This window comes from Panthera uncia, chromosome D1, assembly GCF_023721935.1.
Source record: "Panthera uncia isolate 11264 chromosome D1, Puncia_PCG_1.0, whole genome shotgun sequence".
In the NCBI taxonomy this organism is placed as follows: domain Eukaryota; kingdom Metazoa; phylum Chordata; class Mammalia; order Carnivora; family Felidae; genus Panthera; species Panthera uncia.
The window spans coordinates 40,483,143-40,507,345 of NC_064808.1; the positions used below are offsets into that span (position 1 = coordinate 40,483,143).

The 24,203-nt window shown below is 46.9% G+C and overlaps 1 protein-coding gene across 1 annotated transcript in view; it reads left to right on the top strand.

Annotated features, from left to right (window-relative positions):
• The window catches only part of PLEKHA7 (pleckstrin homology domain containing A7), a gene marked incomplete at its 5' end in the record, with an annotated part of 92,377 nt that overhangs the window by 32,884 nt on the left and 35,290 nt on the right, over positions 1-24,203 (top strand). The window contains 4 exons of the mRNA XM_049639980.1: positions 9,470-9,940; positions 18,061-18,583; positions 19,080-19,166; positions 22,084-22,137. Coding sequence (XP_049495937.1) covers positions 9,470-9,940; positions 18,061-18,583; positions 19,080-19,166; positions 22,084-22,137 — 1,135 coding nt within the window. The remainder of the gene's footprint in view (positions 1-9,469; positions 9,941-18,060; positions 18,584-19,079; positions 19,167-22,083; positions 22,138-24,203) is intronic.

Here is a 24,203-nt window from a genome sequence, read left to right on the forward strand (position 1 = left end):
CCTGGACTCCTGTCGTCTGGCTGAAGAAAGTCCAGCAGGAAAGAGCCAGAGTCTTGTCCAGAAACTCTTGTCCAGAGAGAGGCATTCTGATTAGACAGGCTTAGATAATATTTGAACCTTAAATCACGTACTGTGGACGGGGAATATACATGCTGATTGGCACCGCTCCAGGATACATTCTTCACTTCTGAGAACCAGGCCACAGGGACTGCAGGCAAGGTAGGGGTGGATGCCCAAGAAATGTTAGGGCTGTGGGCAGAGGAAGGAGAAATGACCCATTGGAATGGGATAAAGGGGGTGCAAGCAACTAATGTCCAGGCCAGCTGATTGATTCACCCCCTTACTTCCTACTGTATTGGTTTCTTTTACCTTATGTTCTCCTCCCAGAGCTTAGTGGCTGAAGTCAGATAGACATGGGTTCAAATCCCATCTCTACCACTTTCTAACTGTGTCACTTGTACAGATTGAGAATGCTTTTTAAACTTTTTCTTAACATTTATTTTTGAGAGACAGAGCACAAGTGGGGGAGGGACAGAGAGAGAGAGACAGAATCTAAAACAGGCTCCGAGCTGTCAGCACAGAGTTTGATGTGGGGCCCGAACCCACAGAACATGAGATTATGACCTGAGCTGAAGTCGGACACTTAATTGACTGAGCCACCCAGGTGCCCTGGGAATGCTTTTTAAACCTCAGTTCAGTGGGTGGTGGGTATTGAGGAGGGCACCTTTTGGGATGAGCACTGGGTATTGTATGGAAACCAATTTGACAATAAATTTCATATGTTGAAAAAAAAATAAACCTCAGTTCATAGGGCTATTACAAGTGTTAAGTTAAATAAATGAATGTATAACGTGCTTACTTAATAGGATGCCTAAGATACTTTGTATTGGGTATGCTGCCTTCCATAGGGTTTGGTTTGACAATGTCATTGGCCCTTTTTTCTTTACAACCACCCAGTTTCATCGACCATCCCCTGGATCACATTGATGATGAGTCTTCTGTGAGCAAAATGCACTCTTCCTTGTCAGGATGTGCTCATCCCCTAGCAGGGTCATGGTGGTTCTGCTCTGCTCAGGCTCCTGCAGCACCATCCCTCCACCTGCCTCTCACCTCCTTCCTCCTCCAGCCTCTTCCTACATCATTACTCTGACCCAGGAGCAGAGTTGAGCACCCTCGCTTCAACTCCTTTCTTTATCCTTTTGTTTCCTACACAGGCTTCAGAGATCTTTGATAGAAATTCATTCATGTATTCTTTTTTTTTTTTTTTAACGTTTATTCATTTTTTGAGAGACAGAGCATGAATGGGGGAGGGGCAGAGAGAGAGGGAGGTGTAGAATCCAAAGCAAGCTTCAGGCTCAACTGACAGCACAGAGCCTGACGCGGGGCTCAAACTCACAAACCATGATATCATGACCTGAGCCGAAGTTGGACACTTAACCGACTGAGCCACCCAGGCGCCCGATCATTCATGTGTTCTTAAGATCCCATCCCATATAAGGGGCACCAAGCAGTGCTGCCCAATCCTGCTCTCTATCTCCTTCTGTTCATAATTTCTACCCTCCATTTCCATGTTCTCCCACTTGCCAGACTTTGGACTGGTTTTTGATTCCCTACAGCCTCCTTGAAATCTGTCTTCCCAACTCTGCCATTGGACTGCTTTTTGTCTGTTGTCTAAGAATGTCTTGTCCTCTCCAATAAGCTAAAACACCAAGCAAGAGGTCAGCTTGCTTTCACAGCCCACAAAACTGACAAGCAGCTCAAATAGGAGGGCCTATCAGAAGACAACTTATCTCTTTTCTCAGTTTCCAAATTTCTCTGGTCTCTGTGTAACTGGTAATCCTGTCTTTGGACTGTAGGAACTTATTGTCTAATCACCTTTGGAGTAAAAACCATTTTCCTTAGGGCATTTGAGCACTGTATGGGTCTAGTCCCTATTACACCTTTGGGCTCATGTCTCACCATTCCCCATTCTCTATGCCCCAGCCATACTGAACTTCTTCAACTGGGTGCATTTGTACTCATGCATTCATCTATTTAGTCTTTTATTCTACAAGTATTTATTGAGGGCATACTGTGCAGCAGATACTGTTAAAGATGCTGTGTTCAAAGAAAGAGGCAAAGTCCCATGCATTCTTGGGTAGGAGAGGTGGACATAGACCATAAACAGGTAAACAACAAGACAATTTTCTATCATGATCTATGCATGAAAGCAGTAAAATAGGGTGATGGGATGGGAGGGGAGAGGGGGCAGAGAGTAGCCACTTTTGTTTGGATGGTCAGGGAAGGCCTCTGTGGGAAGTATATGGAAGTGAGGCCTGATTGATATATGAAGGTTAAGGGTGCAAAACTGAGGTGGAGTGCTTAAAACAGAAGGAATGGGCCCTTACAAACACCTTGTGGCAAGAAGGAGCTTGGTTTGTTGGGGAAACAGAAAGCTAGGGAGTGTGGCTGAATCTAAGGGAGCGAGGGGGAGAGTAGACTGTGATGGGATCCAGGTGAGAGATGGAGGTCCATCTCATGAGGCACCAGGATCCATCTGGGCCTTGCTCATCTGCCTCTCCAGTCCTCACCCTTACTAGGAGAACTTCAGCACATACTTCAAGCCTTAGCCTAAATATTCCTTGACCCTTCAGTGTGTTATATACCCCAGTTTGTAGAACTGTGTCATTCCTTTTGCGTAGGACTTTCATGTTCAAGCTATGTTGGCATGCTTTTTCTTTTTTTAAATGTTTTATTTATTTTTGAGACAGAGACAGAGCATGAGCAGGGGAGGGGCAGAGAGAGAAGGAAACACAGAATCTGAAGCAGGCTTCAGGCTCTGAGCTGTCAGCACAGAGCCCGACGCGGGGCTTGAACTCACAAACTGCAAGATCAAGGCATGCTTTTTCATTGTCACCCCTACTAGTCTGTAAGCTTCTTGAAAATGGAACATAGTAAGCAGTTCGTTAATGAATGGGTGCATGGATGTTTAGCTGGCTGGGCAGGTGGGTGGAAGGATGGATGGATGAACAAAACAGTTACAAAAACTCTACCTGTAAATTGTTCAAATAAAGATTTGGGATGTCAGGGGGGAGTCGGACAACTGTTGTGGGATTGGTGTGTGGGGAACCATCCCGCTCAGAAATAGCCCATACATTGCTGGCTGTTTGTAGTCTCTTCAGAGAACTAAATATTTGGCTTTCCAAACGCTGATCACTTTGAGTAAAGTGTAGCAGGAACACCTAAGATTGGACAAGCCCCTTGGATCCTGAGCAGAAGTAATTTGTGGAGACGTTTTCAGGCAGGTGCAGGGCTTTGGGGTCAGATCAGATGGGATTTGAATCCTGTATATGTCACTGGTTGCATGATTCAAGGCAAGTTGGTTAACCTCTTTCAGCTTCACTTTTATTACCTGTAATGAGAGAATAATAATATCCCTAGCCTTGGAGGATTTTACAATGAGAAGAAGAGGTAATCTATTTAATTTGCTTAGCTCAGGGGTTTGCATTTAGTTAGTGCTCAGTGATCACTGTTGCTGCCATCGTTCCTATTCTTCAGTAGAGAAACTTATTGTAGGTAATCTGGTACTTACTGACTGCCCTCAGCCTCTCTGGGCTTGACAGTACTGGCCTTGCAGGATTGTTGTAGGGATGACGGATGGTCTAATCTCTAATTCCTGGCACATATGAGGACCATACCAGCATATGGTAATAATAACCAAGCATTAGCCACAAAAAAATGAATGACCCAAAACTGTGGCTGCCATAGGGAGATGGAAGGTGAGTGAACGTGGCCAGAACTCCAGACTGGGTTGGGTTGAACTGTGATGGTTGAGCATGACTTACTCAGTAGAAAGAAGAAGGAAGGATTCTCTAGGCAGAAATGAACAAAGTGAGGGGACCCAGAGTAACCAGACTTCCTTTGTCTGGTTTGTCAATCCTTAAAACCTCACAAGGGACTTTGCCAGTAGCCACCTCTTTGAGGCAAGAGGCATCCCAGCTTGGCAGTCTGGTGTTGCCTTTTTTTTTCTTTAGCTTTGCTCTTTAGGGTGGGACAGTGTGGAGAATTGGAGAGTGTGTCTTCAGAGCTGTCAGGCCCTCTATTGTTAATTTAGAGCAGAGCCTGAGAGGGAGCCAGATATCTGCCCCACCCTGCCCTCCCAGGGGGACTGCCCTAGTTAACTCTGGGGGAAAGAAGAAACAGACTCCTGTCTGCCATTTCTCTGCAGCCATTTCCTTCCTCAAATGTTAGGAATTTAAGTGAGCAAGCCTGCCATAGGCTCCCAACATACTTTGTGCCCCTTTCTCTTCAGTCTTTTGTACAAGTCTATGGAGAGTGCCTAGGGTCAGTTCTGACTTTGAGCCCACTGCCCTCCTGAGACCGGGGTCAGTGCTCAGGGCTTAGCCTCAGTCAACACAGGCTGCACTGGTTTCTTTATCCAGGGCAGGACTTCTGCCACCTGACCTGGCTCAGACTAAACTCTCTAAGAATATCGGTGGCCTGGCCCTTGTTCTTGGGCTCCTGGTTGGGTCATTTAGGTGTGGTGAGTAGGGAGATATCCTCCAATGGAATTGTGACAGATGGCTGTATCTGCCCCTGGACCAAAGTCCAACCAAGGCCCTTACAAGCTGTCATTCCTCTTCCCACCCAAGTCTTTGAGATTTAATGTGTGTGGTGTGTGCGTGTATTTAGCATTAAGACAGAGGGAAATGTTAGTTCTTATTTCCAGGTGAGATAAAAGGGTTTAGAGGCAGAATAAAATAATAATTAGTCCTTGGTGTGATCTGTTAACTTCCAAGTTCTTGTGAAGAAAAGGAATAAGAAAGAAGTATCCCCAGACTAAGGTGAGTGCTTTTCCCACTTGCAGGAGGAAACAAGAATTTGCTCTAAACAGACAAGTAGCATTGCTGTGATGTGCTGAAAATGGAGGGACCCAATCCCTGCTAATGATGTTTAGCCCCTTCTAACAGTTAGGGATTGTGTTTGGTGGCTAGTGACAGAACGGCCTAACTTAGGATGGCAAAATCAAGTTGGGTTTCACATAACGGGAATCCAGAGGTAGTTAGTCTAGGCTGGTATAATAGCTCCCTGGTGCCATCAGGGACCTGGGCTCTTTCTCACTTTCTACCCAGATTTTAGCAGGTGGCTTTTATTCTTATTTTTGTCACCTTCCAATGCAACATAGAGTCTAAGTTCCAGGCAGGAAGAAGGGGAGGTTTAGCTAAGTCAGCTAAGTGTGACTTTTTAAAAAGACTTTCCCGGAAGACCCACCCAGCAATTTCTGTGTACATCTTTTAACATCTTATTGGCTACATCTAAGTCACATGATCACCCTTAGCTCCAAGGGAGGTTGGGAAATGGGAGTTTTTTCCTAGATACATTACTACTTAGAAAAAATTGAGGGGCGCCTGGGTGGCTCAGTCGGTTAAGTGTCCGACTTCGGCTCAGGTCACGATCTCGCGGTCCACGGGTTCGAGCCCCATGTCGGGCTCTGGGCTGATGGCTCAGAGCCTGGAGCCTGCTTCGGATTCTGTGTTTCCCTCTCTCTCTGCCCCTCCCCCATTCATGCTGTGTCTCTCTCTATCTGAAAAATAAATAAAAACGTTAAAAAAAAAAAAAAGAAAAAATTGAGTCAGGGATGAGGGAGAGAATAGATGTAGTCAACAGATTTGTATTTGAGGGCATGCTATTTGCCAGGCACTATGCTGTGCTCTTTCTGTGCACTCTCTCCTTTAGTCCTCACAACAGCCCAGAGAAGCAGTGGTTGTTGTCCCCATTTTACAGATAAGAAACTGGAAACCAGAGAGGTCACAGACTTGCTCAAGGTCACCCAGCTTGCATTGGGTAGAACCACCTCTTGAATCTGGGTCTGACTGGCTCTTAACCTTATGCTCTCTGGCTTTGACGCATTTGGCTAAAATGGTCACTGAATGCCAAGAATTCCGTTTTTGAATAGTCACTGAGTCTGGGTAGTCACAATGATAGTAATGACCTGCACTGGAAAGGCTTGTGTCATCTTAGCTAAACCTGTGTGCCCTGTATGGCCATCTTGTCTGAGTGACACAGTCATTGAGGGCTGAGGGGTGCTTCATTCTTTCCCATCATTGTGCTAACTGAGCATTGCAAATCTATTTTGTGACAGGTCTCCTGATTTGAGAAGTTGTGGGTTAAATTGTAGGGAATATAGGGAGACAGGGAGAAAACAAGAAAACATTTTTGCCTTAAATCCTATAACTTCATTAAGTTAACTGTTTAATAAGTCAGTTAAGGTGGAGGAGTAGAGGACATTACCTTCACCTTTCTTACCTGCAGCCATAGCCTGAATATTTGGGGCACAAAGCATCTTATGTAAGTCCTAGCAGTTAGAGACCAGGAGCTGTTCATAATCCCAAGTTTGAGGGTCTAGGAGGCTGCCAGGTAGCTAGCAGACTTCCATTCTTTTAGCCACCCTCTTAAGGTTTGTTTTGCAGTAAATGGTGGTATTAATCTGAGAAAAGGATTTGTCATTGTCTATCAACTGTATTATCAGGAAGTACTGGCATATGTCAGGGTGTGCCCATCATATGTGCACACACAGTAAAGACTAAAGTTTATAGTTATAAATTGAGCTCCAAGGTTAAAAAGACTGGAAACCTCCATGGTTTTGGGTCAGTTAATGAGAACAGGATTAAATGTGGTTACCATGATTAAATTGGGCTTTAGGATTGTCTGGCTTTGATGGCAGAGACTGTTTTTTGTACTATTTTCTTATCTCTCCAAGTGCCTGCCCCAGTGGAGATAGATAGTTGCTCAGTAAATACATGGAGGTTGATAAAGAAAGGAAAATCCCCCTGCCGTTTGGTTGGGCTGAGGCATCATACCCACAGTCTTTGGTTTCTGGAGTTGAGAAAATCCCCTTTTCCTTTCGGTTCTAATATCATAACATGTAGGTGGCATGTTTGTTTTACAGCCTGGTTTTTGTGACAAAGTACTGTTATCTTTGGGGTGGAAATAACAAGGGGGTACAGGTACTTAGATCTCACAGCTGGAGTGACCAGGTTATCAAGCTTCGGTGACTTGTCTGGGGTCTGACCCAGAGGACGGCCAGAGCTCTAGTCCTCTAGGCAGCAGCCTTAGCAAAGCCTGCATGGGTGGTTTCCCGAGTTTGAGAAACAGTAAAGAAGATAAAGACCAACTCAGGCAACCCGAAGGCTACTGGCTGGAGTTACACTGATGCAGTTATGGAGGATTAGAGGAAGAAAGGAAAGGCAGAGTTAAAGCCTGTAATGTACCCTGTAGAACACAGTGGTCCCTGAATGAATGCAGAGTAAGAATTGCTTTTTCTTAAAGAGTAATCCCCAAATATTTCCCATGTATTCCTACTACTGGAGCTTACAGACCAACTGAACGTTAGGAATGGAAGGGCCCTCAGAGATCACAATCTAAATATGTCATTATAAAATGATGTAATAGGACTTCTTCAGCAAAGAGTAACAGAGACCAAACTCAAACTAGCTTGAGTGAGAAAGAGAATTTATGGGTTCACAACCAGAAAGTCCAAGGATATATCTGGTTTAGTTATGGTTAAAACTCAGAGCTCAGGTTAAATTTTTAGGATTGTTTCTCTCCATCTGCTTTCCTTGGTGTTGGTTTCATTCTCAAATAGCTGATTCCCATATAGTTATAGCAGCTCAAGACCAGCTCCAACCAAAGTCCCAGAACTAACTCTGACAGGCCTGGAATAGTGTCAACCCCTGAACTGATTACTGAGACTTGGAGCCTCAGCTGGATAGGGACTAGTAGAGTCAGTAACACCCAAACCACATGGATCAAAAGTAGGGGAAGGTGGTCCCCAAATGGAAATTGAAATGCTGAAATTGATTTTTATTTTTAAACAAAGCTTTGTGTTTTCATGGTTAAGTCAGGAGAGTGCCTGGGCAGTAAGATTTGTGATTGCTTTTCTTAGTTACTTTACATTGACATTTTAACTGTCTCCCAGACTGGATCGATTCTGCCCTGAGTCTGTGCTGGTAATTGGTAACTGAGGTTCTTAGGTCATTGCAAGGATGCCTGGGGTCTGGCCACCAAGATGTAAATGCAGCAGCATTTCCATTGTATGCTTTCAGGTGAAAATGAGAGAGCCCTCTGGCTTGGTCATTTGAGGAGTGATGGATCTCCTAGCCAGGACTTTTTTTTACTTTCCTTTTTTTAAAAAACAATTTTTTTGAGAGAGAGAGAGAGAGAGAGAGAGAGCAAGCACGCACATGAATAGGGGAGGGGCAGAGGGAGAGGGAGAGAGAGAGAATCTTAAGCAGGCTCACACCCAGCATGGAGCCCGACATGGGACTCCATCTCACAACTGTGAGATCATGGGTCCTTGGCAATTTTTTGGTCCTGCTGGGCTGGGGTGTGTTCTCCTTTCTCCCTAATCTAAATTCTGCAAAGCTTATGGAGCTGCTGCTGTGTCCCTGGTACCAGGTAATTGGGATGCAGACATAACTAGGATCCTGACCCAAGGAAGGCAGGGAGAAAGGCAGCTTGCAATAGGAGACAGGCCATGAAAGGGGAGTCCTTCTCTGTGCCTCAGAAGTTCTTCCTGTGGACTCCGTTCATGTCCTGACCTATGACCCCCGCCCCATTCTCCTTTATAGTTTCTAGGTCTGCACATATGTAGGCCATGGGCATACATATGGAGAGGCATTAGAAAGCACATGGGCTCTGCAGCCTGGTTGGGATTAAGCCCTGGCTCCACTCTTTCCCAGCAGTATGGTCTTGGACAAATCATTTATCTTCTCTGTGCCTTAGTTTCCTTGTCTCTAAAATCTGACTGTTTAGAGGATTGTTAGGTCAGCATTCTTATGGGTTCCTGTTTGAGAAATAGGTAAGAGATTACATAAAGAGGTTGCTGTGCCTATTTAGTCACCATCTTGGAAGAATGTTAATTATGCTGCTAATTGTCCTTTGGGCTGTGCTAGATGCCAGTGGGAGAGATACTGGGCTTAAAAGCCTTCTATCCAAGCTGGATTGCTCCAGACAGATAAATGGACAAAGAGCAAAAGAGAAAAGGAATAAGATCATTTATTTGTTCAGTAGTATTTATAAAGCATCTACTCTATACCAGTCATTGGACAGAAGTTCTAGGCATATCATAATTGGCCAGATGGGCCTCTGGTCTAAGGGACCTCATAGTCCACTTGGGTGTTAGATGAGTGAACATACAATTATGGTCCAGTGTATTAGTATGACATGTTATCAGCAAAGGTCCCAGTCTAGACTGGGGATATGTGTCTGGGGTGGCTTCCTGGAGGAAGTGACATGTAGGCCAGGTCCCAAAGCACTAGAAGTCAGGCAGGAAGAATGAAGGACTAGGTGTGAAAGATGTTCCAGGCCGAGGAAATAGTCGATGCAAAGGCCTGGAGGAAATTTGAGTGTAAAGTGTATTGTTCTTTGGGGAGTCTTGGCTGCCACTGGTGCTGTCTGGAATGGGCTGAATGTGCCTCTTTCGTTGCAGGGACATGGAGAAGGTGGAGCGGCAGGCGGTCCCCCAGGCCAATCACACAGAGTCCTGTCGAGAGTGTGGCCGTGTGGGACCTGGACATGCAAGGGATTGTCCTCACCGCAGCCATGAGGATTCCTTTGGCTTCGAGAGGCGGGAGCAAGAGGAAGAACGTTACCGTTCCCAGAGGGACCCACTGGAGGGCAAGCGGGACAGGAGCAAGGCCAGGTCCCCGTACTCACCAGCTGAGGAGGATGCCTTGTTCGTGGATTTACCTGGTGGCCTGAGAGGCCAGCAAGCACAGCCCCAGCGGGCAGAGAAGAACGGAGTGCTGCCCACCACATATGGCCCAGGAGAGCAGAATGGGACCAGCGGGTATCAGCGGGCCTTTCCTCCCAGGAACAACCCTGAAAAGCACAGCCAGAGGAAGAGCAGCCTGGCCCAGGTGGAGCACTGGGCAAAAGCCCAGAAGGGGGACGGCAGGAGGTCAGTAATAGACTCAGGATGGCTGCTACTAATGAGTGTAATAATGTAATAACGGTAGCCATCATTTACCCAGCACGTGCTGGGTAAATGCTGGCCTTAAACTCTCCACCTCCATTAGCTCCATAAATTCCTGTAACAACCCTGCAAGGAGGGGATGATGTCCCCAGTTTGTACTGGGGACAAAGAAACTGGGGCTTGGAGAAGTGAAGGAGCCTGCCCAGGGCACATGGATAAGTGGCAGAGCCAGAGTGCAGACCCGGGTCTATGAACCTGCCAAGTCTGTATGAGATTATATCAGGTGGCTTCTCTGTTCCCTAACAAGTGTGTCTGGAGACAGTCAGCATGTAGATAGTAACTGATCTCTTACTCTGCTACTTCTCTACATCCGGGAAATATTTGTAGAGTAAATACAGATCCATTTTTAATTGCAGGCACACAGAGAAGTGCTTAGGCACTGTTGACAGGAGGCTTTATCATACCTATTCCTCCAAGAAGCAGTTTTAATGATTCAGAGGGCATGTATCTTTTGCTATTTGCAAAGCACTGTTTGTATTTTATTATAATTTTAGATTAATAAGGGCACTTTTCTGAATGTGAAAAATTCAGGGTGACCTGGCTTACCCATTTTGTCCTCCTTATGAAGACAGTAAATTGTGTCACCATCCCCAGGCTTCAAAAAACAAACCACTGACTGCAGAAGAGTTAGCGAGGCCCTCATGCATTCAGAAAGCTCCTCAGGGACTAGAGGGGCTGCAGTGATGTGTCACAGCTCAGGCCAAGTCTGCCACAGACTTATCTGCCTGTGATAAACATACTCTAAAATGCCACACTGCATTCTCCCTGTTGGTGGGGCCCAGACTTTCCCCTGTGGACTGTTGTGGCAGGAGTGCTCCTGAGGGAATAGCTTAGGCCTCCTTCTAGGTGTGTGGGTGTTGTGTGCATGTGTAGGTAGCATAACCTCTTTAATCTGGTCTCGGTGGGCAGTTTGTGAGGGTAGATGGTGGAGAAATTACAATGGAAATCCCCCAAGGAATTGGTAGCATTATTGTGGAACAGAATAGGAAAAGGAAGTCCTTTTGTGTTGTAGCTCTCTTCTCATTCCCACCTGGGACTGGCCAGGTGTCAGTTCCATTTGTTCAAATTTTGTGTCTTATTAAAAACAGAAAGCTACTTCCCAAGGACACGGAGGTGGGAAGCTTCTATTCTTGGTGCTGGGCTAGATAGACGCCCCCCTGGGAGGTGATTTTAAGTGCCCTCCCTGCTGAGCGAGGTTGGAAAGTTAGCAGGCATTGCATCGTCCAGGTCCTCCTACTCTTTGGTAAAAAAAAAAACAAAACTGGATTTTATTTGAAACAGCAGTAGGGGAGCCACTGGAAGGTTTAAAACAGGTAACTGATGTGATCTGATTAATGATTCAGAAAGAAGAGCCCAGGAAAGATGCTGTTGTAATGGTCTAGGATGGTAACAGTGGAAATAGAAAGAAAGAGAAAGATTTGAGATACATTTTGGAGGTTGAAACAGCAAAGCTTGTCAGTGATTTGGATGCTCAGGATGAGAGAAAAGGAGGAACAAGGATGATCCCTAGAGTTTTGACTTGAACAGCCAGGTGGTTACTGAGATGGGGAAGGCTTAGGAGCAAGATCAGGGAGGTGTCAGTGTTCCCATTTTGGTAACCCTGTTTGAGAAGCCTATTTGCTATCCAGAGGGCGATGTCAGGTAGGCAGTTCGGTATGGATTGTGGTGTTGAAACCCGGTTGGGAGTAGTCAGCACATAAATGGTACCTCAACACTAAGAAGTTAGCAGCAGAAGGGGGATCCGGCAGAGGCAACAGGTGTGGTTAGAGAGAAGCTACTCATGGTAAGTTAGCTATTTCCTCTTGCATGCTGCAACTGCTAAGAACTGAAGTAAATATGGGGCAGGTTAGGGGAGGTAAAGGCAGGAGAAGCTAGAGATAGTGGCAGATAGGAAAGATAAGGATTTAACCCAGATGAGCCTGTATGTCTTGCTAAAGATTTTGGGTTTAGTCTTGGAGGCCTGTGAAAGCCATCAATGGTTTGAAGAGTACTGGCAAGAAAGAGGCATCAGGATCACCAGGGGAGATTTTCTAGCTTAGATGGTCCTTACTACATCTCAGTTCTAATACAGCAGGTCCATATATATGGTGAAGAAATCAGCCACGTGATTCTGATGTGCCCCAATCAAAGTGAGAATGGTAGTTTTAGTTTCCCCTTACTCTTATAATATTTTTTATTAAAGCAGTATATGCACATAGTTTAAGGATTTAAGTAGTATGACCCCCATCCATCCCTACTTCTGATTTTTGTCCCTTTGAGGCAACCACTTTCAGTTCTTTCAGTCGTTTTCCCAATTTACCTGAAATCAAATAAGATACTTACATTGCTCTTTCTTGATTTTTCAATTTTAGTTATCAATCGACATTCTACTCTAGAAGATAAAGATTGAAGTGTCTTATACCCCACTCTGCCTTTCCAATAGACATACAGTTACCTGTATCCTAGCTTCGCAATATAGCACAATTTTCTAGTCAGTTTTTATGTTATGACAATATAAATATTCACAGCTGGGCCATATAGTATACTATTATTTCATTTGTACAATTTTTGTTTTCTGGTGTTGATAATTTTCATGCTTATAGTTTGCTGTGTTTTTTTTTTAAGTGTGTTTATTTATTTTGAGAGAGAAGGTGTGAGTGGGGAAGGAGCAGAGAGAGAGGGACAGAGAGAGAGAGAGAGAATCCCAAAGCAGCCTCTATACTGCCAGTACAGAGCCTGATGTGTGGTTCAAACTCATGAACTATGAAATCATGACCTGAGCTGTAGTTGGACGCTTAACCAACTGAGACATCCAAGCATCTCAAGTTTTCTTCATTTTCTTTGCACCAGTTATTAATTCATCACCAAATTCATAGTTAGTTCCATGTGTAAATCCCCCTTTGTTTAGTACCTCCAAATCAGTAAACCACTCACAAAAAAAAAAAAAAAAATTCAAATACCAAAGGGTAAATAATGAAAGATAAGTGTCCTTCTACTTTATCTCAGAAACCTACTTTCAGTCCCTAAAGACCAACCACCATATTAAGAAAAAGAAACCCTGTCCTTCACCTTGCTTTTTTCACTTAGTGTGTCAGTGTATGTGCAAGTCTATATGTAGATATTTGAATATCTCTTTCCATATCAGCACATATAGACATATATCATTAATTTGGAGTAAGCAGAGTATTCCATTGTATGGATCTGCAGTGATATTTATACCATCTCCTACTGATGGACAGTGAGGTTGGTTACAAACATTTGCTGTTATAAACTATGCTGCAGTGCATATCCCTGTCCATTGTCTCTGCATATCAGTGCATGTGTACTTAAAGAACAGATGACTTTCAGTGGAGTGACTGGGTCAAAGGATACATGCCATTTTAATTATGGTAGTTATTACAAAATTGTCCTCCGACAATGCTGTTTCAGTTTATACCTCACCCAAAGTGTCCTTGTCTGTCCATCCCCATATTGGCACTGAGAACTACTGTTTCAAGTTAACTCCTTGCTCTGATGACACTATGGCAGCGTTTAGATGGAGAAGAGCCTGAAAGAGGAAATGATTGAGTGTAAGCTGGTCCTACCTTGGGTAGGAGACGGGGAGGACCCAAACCGAAGCAGTGAAGATGCTGAGGATTGTGAAGAGGGTTGGGAGGATACACAGATGTTGAGGTTGGGTGGGTATAAGAGTTGGTAAACTGCTTCATCGAGGCCTGGAAGGTGAGGAGGGCCACAGGTAGAGTTAACATTAACAAGTTTGGCTTGGCAAGTAAGTAGATGTGGTACAGCCTGGATGTGAGGTGTTGTAAGAACACTCCCCTCCTCACCCGTACCCCTATGTGACTCTAATGTGCAGCCAGGCTTGAGAACCCTAGCTCAGAGTGAGCCATAGCAGAGGGCCAAAGGCAGAATGAGGAGGACTTCCAGCCTAAGGGGTGGACAAAAGCAGTCTCCATGAAGGAGGTGGGCAGGAGACAGGTGATGAAGGGAGTTTCATTTTGAAGGAGTCTGGTTTGTGCTGTGAATGAGGACTTCTCCTTGGTGGGTGGTGCCTTCCCACAAAGCTGGGAGGCACTGAAAGAGTATCTGGAACCTAAGGTCTCTGATCAGTCACTGGGGCTTTTGATTCCACTGAGATTCCTTTTATTTTATTTTATTTTATTTTATTTTATTTTATTTTATTTTATTTTATTTATTTTATTTTATTTTATTTTATTATTTTATTTATTTTATTATTTGAGAGAGAGAGGATACAAGTGAGTGAGGGGCAGAGAGAGAGGGAGAAGAAGCAGGACTCACCCTAGGAAAGGCTCGAACTCACAAACCTTGAGATCATGACCTAAGCTGAAGTCAGTTGCTTAAGTGACTGAGCCACCCAGGCTGAGCCCCTCCACTGAGCTTCTGGATGGGCAGAAGCTCATGCATGGGCAGACCTGATCTGCCCTTCTCAGTGGAGCTAGGACCTTCAAGTTAGGTCAGGAGGCAGAATACTACGAGAGGAAGACAGGAAGAACCCAGAAATGTGGCCTGGCCAGTGAGAAACTCTTTGTGGCAGGGGCACAGAAAGGACTTTCAAAAGCTGTGTGACTGATGTGCAGTTGTAAGTTGTTGGTTGACCTGTCTCTACATAACTGCTTCCGGCAGCCCACAAACCTATGTCATTCTGCTACACACAATGGCCTGTACTTGGGGCCGGAGGGGCACACAGGAGAGCTAAAAAATAAGTGAGTTGCAAGGAGATGACAGGGTTGGGGAAAGCGTCGAACTGTCCTTAGATATGAGCTGGGAGTTTGAGCCTTTCTTATCTATGGGGCAAGGTGACATCAGGTCTGTAGATGAAAACAATTCATTGGCCTTGAAGGTCATTGAGCACACAGCGAGAGAAACTTCAGTCTAGTGATGGAAGTGGATCTCAATGGGCTGAAAGGTGAAAAGTGAGGAATTGAAGACACCCTTTTGAGAAGAAAGCTGTTAGTCTCTGAGCACGTGAAGTGCACAGTCTCTGATCATTCACTTGTATCTGGAAAGGACTGCATCTTGCATTTCCCGAGTTGTTTTCCTTAGAGGTATATTTGTAATCTCTTACAGTCAAGTGATAAGTAGATCTGGCTGCTTAATAAAAAAGCCTCCTCCATTTGAAAATATAGAAGAGGGATGTCTGTGCTTTATATGATTCAGACTGTACTAATCTTGTTAGATTGAGCACATTAGACATTGCAAGGAGGGTTATTTGGACTGTAATATGATCTCATATTTGTGGCTCTAGACCACACAAGAAATTATTTCTAACTGTTCTTTTAGTACTTGGAGATACGTATTATTGTGTTTCACATCATTAAACTCCTTTAGAATGATGTCTTTCGAGGATAAGCTGATGTACCCTTAGAATTCTACATTCTAAGAGATTGTTGTGAAATTCTAGCCTTGCATTTTTTTCTGGGTATTTAAAGTAATTTACATACATAAAATAAAAAAGCAGGGGTGGGGGTGGTATCAGGGACTCAGATATTACAATAAGGAACAGAGTCGAAAGTGAAAGTCTTGCACAATTGATGTGGAGGTTAGGGCGAGGAATGTCTGTTGCATAAGTAATTGGTTATGAAAAGTGATTTTACATTTCGATATTACCACTTTGTAGTGGCTGTATCAGAATATCCTCTTTAGTGTCTTTTGGAACAGGGAGGCCCCATGGCACAGAGCAGGGTAATGAGGGCAGGAGACCTTGAGCTTTCTTTTTGGGTAAGGCTGGGGTTGGGGGCCGGCAAATGGATCTGCTATTGGGGGCAGCGCTGCTCTGGGTGCTCTTGCCTATTTCAGGCAGGATCTTTACCTTTCCTTACAAACCTACCTCCTGCAACCCTCACTCCACCCTTGGTTAGTTACCTTGATTTGGCCTCCGGAGCTCACCATTGCACTGAGGTCTTTGGGGTTGCCCCCAAATGGCCAACCCTGGGGAGTGGGGGTGGGGGGATGATAGTGCATAAGCAGAGCCCATAGGCTGGAGGACCAGCTGAGGGATTTGGGGGTACAGCGGTGTGGGGGTACTCTGGGTGACATAGGCACTGGGAGCAGGCTGCAGAACCAGACCAAAGGCTTGTGCAGGTGGGAGCACAGCAAGGACATACTTTGCATAGTCTGAGTTTTGCTTCAGTCAGAGTGAACAGTGGTTGGTGGAGTCATGAACTCCCCAGTGGAAGCCCCTAGCCTGGTTTCTGCCACCAATGCTGTTTGAGGATTCAGCCACTGCCCCCTGCTCAGAGACACATTCCCCTCTGACTTTGGGAAATCAGTAGCAAACCTGCCACCTAGTGGAAGCAGACACACTAGATGGACACACTAGACAGGTCTGGGCCGAAGAGATCTTAAAATTACCTTCTGTAATTGCAAAGGTAACGATGAAAAGAGAAGAAAGCTACCATTTTTGAATGACAGCTATTTCTGATCCCTGCAACAATCTATTACATTCTTAGTATCCCCAGTTTATAGTAGGGAAAGTGAGGACATAAAAGACAAGAAGGAAGTGCTTAAACAAGTTGAATTTAAGATGAATTTAAGAACAACTAGAACGGCACTCCTCAAACTTTGGCCACCCAGAGGGCTTGTTAGAACACAGGAGGCCTGACTCTAACCCCAGGGTTTCTGATTTGGCAGGTCTGGGTGGGGCTCCGTAACCTGCATTTCTAACAAGTTCCCAGGTGCTGGTGCTGCCTGCCCATCCATGACCATACTTTGAGTAGCACTGGCTTAGAACAATATCTGGCTGGTTATGCATCAGGACTTTCTCAACCCTGGACGTTACCACAGAATGTGAGACATAGTTCCTGCCTTCCGAGGATTTACAGCTTGGCTGGGGAGGAGATGCCTTATGAGGATGAAAAGGTTACATCAATAAAAAGACCTTGGACAAGTTTCCTACCACATAGTCACTAGGTCAGAGCAGAGCAGGAGCCCTGAGAGCTGCAGTATTGCTGACGGCCTCCGTGTAAAGGTCATGGGACAGTGTTGTGGAGAATGAGTGAGATTTGGATGAATAGGGCAAGGGGAGCCCATACAGATAGGGGAGGCAAGAACAATAATATGAGAATAAGGAGAAGTTTCTGCAAGGAGGAAGCTGAGGCTCAGAGCAGTCCGGTAAGCTGCCTAGGGTCATATAGCCAGTGGATGGTAGAGCCAGCATCCAAACCCGGGTCAAGCTATCTTTGCTTTTTCCACTCTGAGAAGCTGTCCGGGTGTGTAGGAGGCCAGATGGGATTAGGGTGAGGCTCTTAGTCCCAGGTTCCAGCAAGTGCAGGGATGCATCTATGCATCTGAGCGGAAGTACCTCTAGCTATTGGGCTCTAGATGCCTGACCTGCCCCAGCCCAGTCCTGGTCCTGGTTGGAGAAGCAGTGAGAAAACAGCAGGACTGCAAGGTGGGTTGGGATCAGGTGCTAGAGAGTGGTGACTACTAAAGGGTTTGGGTTTTATTTTGTAAGCAGTGGGGAGCCATTGAACTTTTTGGAGCAAGACAGTAATTGGACCCAAGCAATTGACTGTCTACAGTGTGGACACTGGTTAGGAAGGTCTGAGTTGTCTGGGGGAAGATGATTAATCAGTGTCTGGACTAGAGTAGTAGAAAAAGAAAAGAACTGGTACCAGACACTTCCTTTAAGAACCTCCAGAACTTGATGTGAGGATACCAGCAGAGGGCAAGTCTTTATGACCCAGAGAATTAGGAGGCATTTCCTAGCAATAGGCACGCCTGTTTGGAAGAGCTGATGAACAGCAGGAGGGAGAGGAGGAGGCAGGTTCCCTCATCTTGCACTTGAAGTGGTGGGTGTGGGGCAGCCGGGTTGCTTGGAAGGGGGGTTGATATTCCAAGGTTGTTGGAGAACAATGGTTTTGGAGTCCTCTGCAAAGGGAGGGAGTGACTGAGGTCCTGGGGTCTGCATTGATTGTTCTTTGGGGTTCTTAGCGGGCTCCCTCGTGTGCCTGGCATTGTGGATTTACTTAACTATGTTTCCAAACACCTGGCAGATGTCATGCTGTTCATCTTACCCATTTTTCTCCTTTTTCCTTTCTCCTCAGCCTGCCGCCGGACCAGACCCTTCCCCGCCAGGGCCCCAGCCAGTCCCTGTCCTTCCCGGAAAACTACCAGACCCTTCCTAAGAGTACCCGACACCCCTCAGGGGGCTCCTCGCCCCCTCCCCGCAACCTGCCGAGTGACTACAAGTATGCGCAGGACCGAGCCAGCCACCTGAAGATGTCAAGCGAGGAGCGCAGGGCACACCGGGACGGCACCGTGTGGCAGCTCTACGAGTGGCAGCAGCGCCAGCAGTTCCGGCACGGCAGCCCCACGGCGCCCATCTGTGCTGGCTCGCCAGAGTTCCCTGACCAGGGCCGGAGCAGGAGCATGCTGGAGGTGCCCCGCTCCATCTCTGTGCCTCCGTCTCCCTCGGACATCCCTCCTCCGGGCCCCCCGAGGGCCTTCCCACCCAGGCGGCCACACACGCCGGCAGAGAGGGTCACCGTGAAGCCGCCGGACCAGCGGAGGAGTGTGGACATCTCGCTGGGGGGTTCTCCCAGCAAGGCCCGGGGCCACACCACCAAGGTGAGACTCTGGAGGGCTGCCCTGCAGCTGGGGTTCAGCCCTAATGCTCAGTTTGAACCCTCACGTGGTTTAAACACAAATTTGAGCAATTTTGAATAATGATAGGTGATACCTGTGCAGTACTTTTAGGGCCAGGTGTAGTACTAAAGGCCTGACTTTAATGCTTACAAGAGCCCTCTGATGTAGGTGCTCTTATCATGCCCGCTTCACAGATGAGAATAAGAGATGAAGGACCACACAACTGGAAGTCTGCTTCCTTGCAGCTTGGAAGGCAGAAAAGATTCCTGTGTTCAGTTGGTTCAATAATTTTTAATAACCCCAACTTCAGCTTTATCTCTCCAAGGGGCTTTCCCAGTTTACACTGTTATATCCTGGTGAGAAAGATGTGGAGCCCCATTTCACAGATGAAGAGGGACAGTGCTGTGTGGCAGCCTGTTCTGGTGGAGAGGGGCAGAGGTTCTGGACCGCAGGGTGACTGCCTGTCTCTCCACCGTAGAACTCTTCTCATGTGGACCGACGCTCCATGCCCTCCATGGGCTACATGACCCACACTGTCAGCGCTCCCAGTTTACATGGAAAATCGGTAAGCCACTCCTCCTCTCCCCACCACCCCCACCCCTACGAACGCGATGCAGCCTGCGAAGTACCACCTCACTGAGTTTGCTCTCCCCACCCCCACCCCACACCAGTCAAATGCAGTGTGCAGGGCAGCTGTCAACCCCCACTTTAGAAATGAGGAAACCGAGGGGCGCCTGTGGGTGGCTCAGCGGGTTAAGTGTCCTACTTTGGCTTGAGTCATGACCTTATGGTTCGTGGGTTCAGGCTCCACATCGGGCTCTCTGCTCTCAGGGTAGAGCCTACTTCAGATCCTCCGTCCCCTTCTGTCTGCCCCTCCCCTGTGTGTGCGCGCGTGCACTCGCTCTCTCTCTCAAAAATAAATATTAAAAAAAGAAGAAGAAATGAGGAAACTGAGACTCAGAGAAATTGAATGACTGGCTCCATGTTATCCAGTTGGCATGGGTCCCCAGATCAGAGGAAGAGCTTGGGGGAAGTGGAGGAAAACGTGGGCTTTTCCTTTCTTTGAGGCAGCATTTTTTTGCCTGCAGCATTTTCCAGCCACCCGACTTTCTCCCATTAGCTCCTCTCCTCTCGTCCTGGTCTTTGCTTTGCTTAGTTAACTTTGTCTTCAAAGCTTGAGTCTGGGTGAGGTTTCACTGTTGGTTGCTGTTTCCTGAAAAGAAAAAAAAACAACAAAAAACCCCCGCTTCCTGCAGCCTCTTTTCTGCCAGTGCCTTTGTTTGTCCTGATGACAGAATTAATGCAATAATTACTTCATGGTGTCACATCAGTGCTGTCCCGGCACCGGGGTGAAGAGTAATTATAGCGTCGTGCTCCTGCGGTGGCTAATTTCCTCATGATGTGTCTACACACCTGCAGCTGGAGGAGCTCTCACTGCTTCTCACCCGGTTACGGCGGCACCAGGCCAGGCTGGCCAGCGTGCGAAATCTCGCCGTCGGCCAGTTACTGCAGCACCAGCTGACCTTTCCCACCTGCCAGGTCAGCGCCGGTGGGCTCTCTCAGGGCCGGGGCCCCCCTGGGGGCAAGGGAGTGACATGCTGGCTCGTGTTGTTTCGTGCCCACACTCTAGTCTGTATTTGCTGTCTGGCTCTTTCCCTTGCTCCCTGCCTGTTTGCTTCTGGATGCTACTGGCACACACTGTGCAGTGGTGGTGGGGCCCACACCTCTGGTGCTGGGGAGGAGACTGCATGTGGTGTGAGGGACCCGAACTGTGGCTTCTCTGGCTCTGAGTAGTTAATGCCAGGCTGGTGTGCTGGTCATGTCCAAAGAGCTGTGCTGGCTGTCATTCTTGTTGCCACCTTGGGCACTCCTTGGGATGCTGAAAGGTGTGCTTCGTTGGTGTCAACCTGGAGGGGAAAAGGCAGAGTGTCTTCTCTCATCCGGGCAGTGCCCTGACGACTGATAAAGCATCCTCACATCTCTTATTCTAGTGAACCTCACAGTAAGTTGGGAGAGGTTAGGCAGGACAGGAGTTACTACCACATACGAGGCACTCGATCTAGAGGGGAAAATGTCTTGCCTGGGATCCCTCAGCCAGAGGCCTGCAGACTGGAGCCAAAATTCAGGTCCTATCTGGCATAGTGTTGTTATAAACCTTCCAGGACATGGAGGTTTGCAGGCAAGCTTCTAAAGGAGGGACCAGAGAATTGGTCTCCCAGGCATCTTGAGCAACTTAAAGAAGATGTTCACACGAGGCTGGTCCCTCTGGGCTACAGAAAAGTAGTCAGAGGACAGGTGAGGGAAGTGACAGGATTGTCACCTTCCTTAACTGTCCTGTTTTAGTGAGACCTGAGGGACTCAGGACACGTACTTGGAAAAATGAATGTAAGGGAACACAGGCAAAACCCCTAAGTTGTGAATTTGGGTGATTTTAAATAATATTCAGTCCTCTTACTGCTGTTCAAAGTGTATAGGGACTGGGCTGAAGGGGAAGTAGGGATGGGTAAGGGGACAGTTTAGGGATAGAAGTAGCATCTTGGAAGTCACTTAGTGTCCCTGACAATGGTACTTCAGGTCTTCTCATGCTTAAAAGCACAGCCTGAACATCTCACATTGCTTACTTGTGTTACATCAGAGATGTAAACAGGGCCCTCTCCCCCAGCCCTGACTTGCCTTGGTTTGCTGGGAGGCCTCTTATCCTGCTGAGAAAGTGGTACCCGAGCCATTTTTCTTAAGCCTTTACAGCCCCTCTTCCTAACAGCTTCTGTGATCTGTTACATGAGAAACACAGGTTCTAGAAAATCAGAGTCTTTTGCTTATTCTCACTGCTCCTGGTAATTACACTGAAGAACTCAACAGATTGTCAGAGACAATGCAAGCAGCCAGGTGTGACCCTGGAACTTCCTCAACTCCTGACATGGCCCCATGCTGAGCAAAGGGAGCCAAAACTTCCAGCAGCTGCTGGTGCTTAACATCATGGAACCCAAGGTCATGTCAGTCAGGACCTACCTATGTCCCCACATCCTCTCCCTGCCCTTCTAGGCATTTAGCTGCACTAATGAGAGGGTCATTTCTGATGACAAGGACTGGAGCATTGGTGATTCATGGGACCCTAACTCAGATATTGCATGCTCTTCTAGCTGGACTGTCTAGTTTTGTCTCAGGAGCTCACCACTGGCCTCAGCTGCACTGCTGTCTTAGTGGTGTGTGTGCTGTCTCCCTGTTCCCCCCGAACTGTCCCTCAGCTAACTGATAGACCAGCTGGCTTTCTCCACAGTGACCTGCAAGGTCCACCATGCTGAAACAGGGCTTTGAGCTACATTGAGATATTTGTGCTTCCTTTGTGGACCCGGATGTGTTGGCCTGCTGTAGTTCTTTGACCCTGAATCTGTGCAGTGTAAATGGTTCACACATGAAGCCCCGAGTTTTAGAAACCCTTGGTGTTCATAACTGGCTTTTTTCTCTGTGTGCTTCCATTGAAGGCTGACGACACCTACCTCCAGCTGAAGAAAGACCTGGAGTACCTGGACCTAAAGGTGAGTGACGACGTGAGGACATGCACCCCATGTGCATGCCTCCCTTGGACGTGAGGCATGCCTCCCTTGGACATGCACCTTTCTGAGCGTGTCAGCCTCATTGAAGCCAAGCTCAAAGGCCAAGGCTGTGCGGGTCTTATCAAATCTGGATCCCAAATGAAGACGTCTCTTGTCTGAATGAGAAGAGTTTTATTTCTTATTGCCTCAAACCCTGGGTGCAGTTCCTTGATAATTCTGCAGTAAGATTTCTGGCTTATGGGATGAGGGCATAAGATCTTGATCTCTTCCTATCCTTGGTAAGGACCCAAAAGTGCTTTTAGATAATAACTGGTTGCTTCCTCAGAGCCTCCAGTGTGAATGGAATTGGGTTTGGTTCATAGGGTGCCACTGATGTGTGTCATCAGCTGTGAGTAGTTTGGTGGGTTTTTTTTGTTTTTGTTTTTGTTTTTTTTTTGGTTTTGTTGCTGAGGGAGTGGGTTCCACCTGGAATTGTGCAGCTCTGAGGCCTACATGGTCTCCCATATGGATAGTCTCCCATCCACATTCAGGAGATGAGCGCTGGGCCCCTCCCTGTAGGTGATGAAGCTTCAGTCTCTAAATCAGCCTTCATAGCGCAGAGAACCAAGAAAGCTGGTGTACAAGTGTGAGAGGCATTCTGCGTGAAAGAGAGCTGCTATTGTGTCATTCCCACAGCTCTCTGAAAGCTCCCACTGTGAAAAGCACTTCTTATGCCTAAACCATGAAATAGACTCAAGGAATGTGACCTTTAATTAACTGTGGGTGTGAGAGAGTGGGAGGGCCTGGAGGAGGACACCCAGGCGACTGCCACTGGGCAGGCCCCACCCCCCAGCACCCCTGTGTACCTGGCTTGAGATATTTTTAACATGGGGTTTGTGTGCTCGCTTCGGCAGCACATATACTAACATGGGGTTTGTTATCAGCCTTGGAGAAGCAAGAGTGTGAACACTATGCCCCGCGGCAGCCGATGGCGGACCTCCCTACACTGAGACAAGATCAGAGCCTTTGTTTAGGAATTGACTAGTTAACTTTTGTATCTGTGGAGTATGTGCTGTGTAATCAGCTCTGGAGAAGCCTAAGGGAGATGCAAGAGAAAAATTGAAACTCTCTGGCCCTGAGAATCTCCCAAATGATCTGGGTTAGAAAAGGAAAGTCTCCCAAAATAACACAGGCTTGTTTACAATGAACTTACAAAGATCTGTCTGGCCTAGTGCTCAGAGTTGAGGTAGTGAAGATCACTGTGGGCTGCGATTCTGGGAAGGCTTCTGGAGGAGGTGGCATGTGTGTGTAGCCTTGAAGAGCCAGAGGGTTTGAGTTGGTTGAAATTAAAGGGACGGGAACAGTGGGAGTCAAGGAGAGCCAGGGTGAGGGTGGTGTGGCTAGGGCTGGAGGAGGCAGACTGTCCATGTTCCTAATTCTTTATACAGGAAGGTGCAGTGAACAAGAGGCAGACTTGGCTTTCTGACATGAGTAAAACCAAGAGGGTTCTCTCAAAACCAGGACATTTTCTAGCTTATGTGTCAGTCAGGTCACACAGAGAATGAGCGAGTATTTTAAGTATGGTTGCAGTGCCTCAGGATGCTAAATGTGCAGTCCAGCCTATCCTGCTGTGCCCTGATCCTGGGCAGGGTCCTTCCACCATGCCCACCACCCCCACCTGACCTGGAGAGAGGTCCACCCACCTTCACCTGCTCTGTGTACCACCTCGTCTCCATTCCCTGGCCTCCCAGATAGCCAGTCACCATGCCATCTGCTTGGCTCTTCTCGCCCCTTCCTGGGGGCCAGGCAGTCAGCCAGAAGTATCTGTGGAGTATTCACAATGTACCTTGCATGGGTGGACCCCGAAGCGTTCCTCAGAGTTCTTGGTGCACAGTGCAGGAGAGAGCTTAACGTGCCTGAGCTGAAGGAATAGGAAATACCTGTGTCCTGATTCCTATTTGTACTGGATAGCAGAAACTCACAGTTGGTCCTGGAGGGAAGATTCAGTTCAGGTCGATTTTATTTCAAGATCATAGAATTGGAGTTAAAAGGGATTTAAAGAGAGAAGC